A 4,109-nucleotide genomic window follows, 5' to 3' on the forward strand; every position below is an offset into this window, starting at 1 on the left:
TTTGTATTTGTATTATAAGTTTGTAGTTTGGATATAAACACTGATGTCTACAGTAGCGATTAAAAAAAGTTACTTTTGAAAGTAAATTGATGCTTCAAATAAAGCTTCTGTCAGTTACATTGTTACATCAGTAGGTGGCAACAAGTGACTGTCACTGAATGATTCATTCAAGAGATTCTTCAAAAACACTGATTCCTCCAGTAATGAAACAAGTGAAGCCTTTATGAGTGAGACATTGAATCATTTATTCAGTTTCTGACAGCTTAAAAAAATTAATTCAAATTAAATATTTTTAAATAGACTGCAGCAATTAACATTTTGTCAGAACATTTAGTAAATTACCTGAAATTTAGTTTGTCTATTTAGAATTGTGGGAGAATCATGAAAAAAAAATCAGATTCTGTATCCAGAATCATGCAGCTCTAGAATATTGTGTAGGTTTATTTGTAATTGTACATTTTTGTGTTTTAGATCTGATTCTCCAGGAGGCAGAACTTCCCGATATGGAACAGACAGGCCACGGGGATGAAGAGGAGCAAAACAAAGGTGATGAAACTTGGCTGTTCTTATACCACAAAAAGCAGAAGAAATCCACTCATTCCAGCCCTGCTGCCCAGCTCAACCATTACAGTACGATCAGCAAACATTCAATTCAGCGTTGGCTCTGCTGCTGGCCCAGAGAGAGCAGTTATCATGTATAAGTATGAAATAGAAATACAGATACTGTGCAGTTGAAAAACTGTTACAATCATTCAAATCATCACAGAAATACTGATTTGTATTTGTATTATAAGTTTGTAGTTTGGATATAAACACTGATGTCTACAGTAGCGATTAAAAAAAGTTACTTTTGAAAGTAAATTAATGCTTCAAATAAAGTTTCTGTCAGTTACATCAGTGGGTGGCAACAAGTGACTGTCACTGAATAATTCATTCAAGAGATTCTTCAAAAACACTGATTCATCCAGTAATGAAACAAGTGAAGCCTTTATGCGTGAGACATTGAATCATTTATTCAGTTTCTGACAGCTTAAAAAAATTAATTCAAATTAAATATTTTTAAATAGACTGCAGCAATTAACATTTTGTCAGAACATTTAGTAAATTACCTGAAATTTAGTTTGTCTATTTAGAATTGTGGGAGAATCATGAAAAAAAAATCAGATTCTGTATCCAGAATCATGCAGCTCTAGAATATTGTGTAGGTTTATTTGTAATTGTACATTTTTGTGTTTTAGATCTGATTCTCCAGGAGGCAGAACTTCCCGATATGGAACAGACAGGCCATGGTGATGAAGAGGAGCAAAACAAAGGTGATGAAACTGGGCTGTTCTTATACCACAAAAAGCAGAAGAAATCCACTCATTCCAGCCCTGCTGCCCAGCTCAACCATTACATGGACAATTGTGATGGCCAGAAATACCTTTTGTTTTGGGGAATGAACAAGGAGAAAATGCCTTCACTGTTCCAAATAGCAATGAGGGTATTCGCTGTGCCTGCCTCAAGCGCACCTGTCGAGCGTGTGTTCAGCCATGGAGGGATTATTATGCGGCCCCATCGTTCACAACTTAGTGCCAACATCTTGGCAAACCTTATTTTCTGTAAATGCAACAAGTTTTAGACCATTTCAGTTCAATTGAATTAGACAGATTGGATTATACATCTTAGACTGGTTTTCTTAATTTTAAACATTTTGTGTAAGCAACACAATTTTATTTTATTTTCAGATATTAATGTAGCACAGATATGCATATAATTCATATATAGCTATGTGAATAAGATACATAATATATGTATATAAGTTCATCTTTTCTGTGCAAAAATAAATATGTACTGAAAAAATTAACCTCTATTTATTTTAGTACTGCGACTTGACTTGAAACTTCTCAGGACTCGACTTGACTTGCTTAGGGTGAACCCTTGACTTGACTTGACTTGCTTGATTTGTCTGAACTGTGACTTGAGACTTGACTCGAGAGACTTGATGGATATTTTACGTGTGGCATCGATGCATTGTATCGTCAGACATCGTATCGATGTATCGATCCATATCGAAGAATCGTTACACCCCTAATAAATAGTGTACAGTTCACTCCCTGACAGTAGTACTTTTTTGGAAGTAATAATAATTTTTGAAAAGAGTAATGAGTATTAAATTATATTTTTGACTAATGAGCCCAACACTGGTTGTTATATAGGGGTATGCATATTTGAATTGAGCCCTCAAGTGGATCTCAACAATTTCCACCACTTGCTGTAAAGCCCAATGCATGGACAAGCTAGTAAGTTGTACTGCAGTTGCTAGTGTCACATTATAGACTTAACATTAACTATATCCTTGAGTTACTGTAATATAATGTTCATTAATGAGAACACAAAGGGCAATTCTGATGCCTGTTTGCAGACTAGTGAAAAAAATCTATCAAAACTAAAGCAGTGGCCAGAACATTTACTTCAGCATAGTATTACATCATTGTGTTGTCTGGAATCTCTCAAGAGATGAATCAGAAGATATATTTGGATTCAATGATGCAAATATCCAATGATCTTTGTAATATAAGAGAATAAGGACGAGCATTTACAGCTGAGTAATATTCAAAGCAGCTCACACGTGTTTAGACTTTCACAGTCATTGTGTGCTCAGGCTCTAAAACTTAATGTATACAGGTTTGTGATTGAAATATTATGCAGAAACTTTACATAAAGCTATACTTTCAGCATTTGAAAATAGCTGATAGAAAAGTAAGATGACAATTTTGTGAATTCCCTAAATTTTGTTTAAGTCTTCATGGTCATTTCTATTTTCAACTTGTTCAAATCAAAGCACAAAGCTGCCATGAGTTCTATAAATGCAAGTTTTGTCCAGAATATGTCTATTGTTCGTCCAGAATACTTTTTCATCACTGGACTTTCAGGAATACCATACAGCAGTTATTACTATATATTTTTGTGTGTCACATATTTTATTGCTCTAATTGGGAACTCTGCAGTCCTCATCATTATTGCAATGGAACGAAGTTTGCACAGTCCAAAATACATTGGTGTGTTTAACTTGGCCTTGGCTGACCTTGGTGAAACTAATGCATGGATTCCTAACACGATGAAGATTTTTTTTTCTGACTCTCAGTACATGTCCTACAATGCTTGCTTGGCTAACATGTTTTTTGTGAACCTCTTTGTTACTCTGCAAAGTGCCACTCTTGTTGTTCTGGCATTTGATCGCTACATTGCAATTTGTTTGCCTTTAAGATATCATGCCATAGTGAATAATACTGTCATGTCTTTAGTGTTTGTAGTAGTATGGGCATTTAACACTTCTCTGGTGGCCCTGGCAGCGTCTTTGATGACACAACTTTCATTCTGTAAATCTAATGTGGTACAGAGTTATTATTGTGATTATGGAGCAGTGTTGGGGATGGCATGCAACGACAACAGCATTAATATGTTCTTAACAAACCTCATCGTAGCTTTGTTCCTTGTTGCACCATTGATCATTATAGTCCTGTCATATATGGGCATTGTTTTTGCCTTAAGTAAAATTACAACTTGGGAAGCACGTTTAAAAGCACTGCAGACCTGTGTTTCTCACCTTTTGTTGGTTGTATCTTTCTTTCTTCCTGTCATATGCATTTTTATTGCTTCATTAGTTACTTCTCTCACTCCCAATGTCAGAGTCATCAGTGGATCTCTTTCATTGTCTCTTCCACCAATGTTAAATCCCATTATTTATGTTTTAAACACAGCTGAAATCAGAGTCTTAATTCAAAAACTGCTTAAAAACAGAATTGTGCCAATTAGAAAGAACATTTCAAAACGATGGTAATGATTGTTTGTGTTCTTCCATCATTATTAATTAAATTACCTATATGAAAAATTAAATATATTTTTTCATAAATGTTTTTAGATTCATTATGTGGAAAATAAAAGTGTATGAGTAGAAAATAGTTAAATTCACTCTGCTACATTCCTAACATGTGGGCGTTTGAGACGTGATATGTGTTGGTGAACAGCAGCGATATGCAGTTTGTACTGTGTTCTTAATTACTGACCCCAAGACAAAACAACAAAATAGACTGAAAATTGTACAAGCTATTTGAATATTTTTTTGT

The 4,109-nt window shown here is 34.6% G+C and overlaps 1 protein-coding gene across 1 annotated transcript; it reads left to right on the plus strand.

Annotated features, from left to right (window-relative positions):
- Positions 1-2,821: 2,821 nt before the first annotated feature.
- Positions 2,822-3,823, plus strand: LOC107672094 (olfactory receptor 51A4-like). Its single transcript, XM_016465179.1, has one exon. The coding sequence runs from the start codon at positions 2,837-2,839 to the stop codon at positions 3,821-3,823; it is 987 nt and encodes a 328-aa protein (XP_016320665.1). The 5' UTR covers positions 2,822-2,836.
- Positions 3,824-4,109: the final 286 nt, after the last annotated feature.

The sequence above is a fragment of the Sinocyclocheilus anshuiensis genome, unplaced genomic scaffold (genome assembly GCF_001515605.1).
Source record: "Sinocyclocheilus anshuiensis isolate Anshui unplaced genomic scaffold, SAMN03320099.WGS_v1.1 scaffold336, whole genome shotgun sequence".
Lineage (NCBI taxonomy): Eukaryota > Metazoa > Chordata > Actinopteri > Cypriniformes > Cyprinidae > Sinocyclocheilus > Sinocyclocheilus anshuiensis.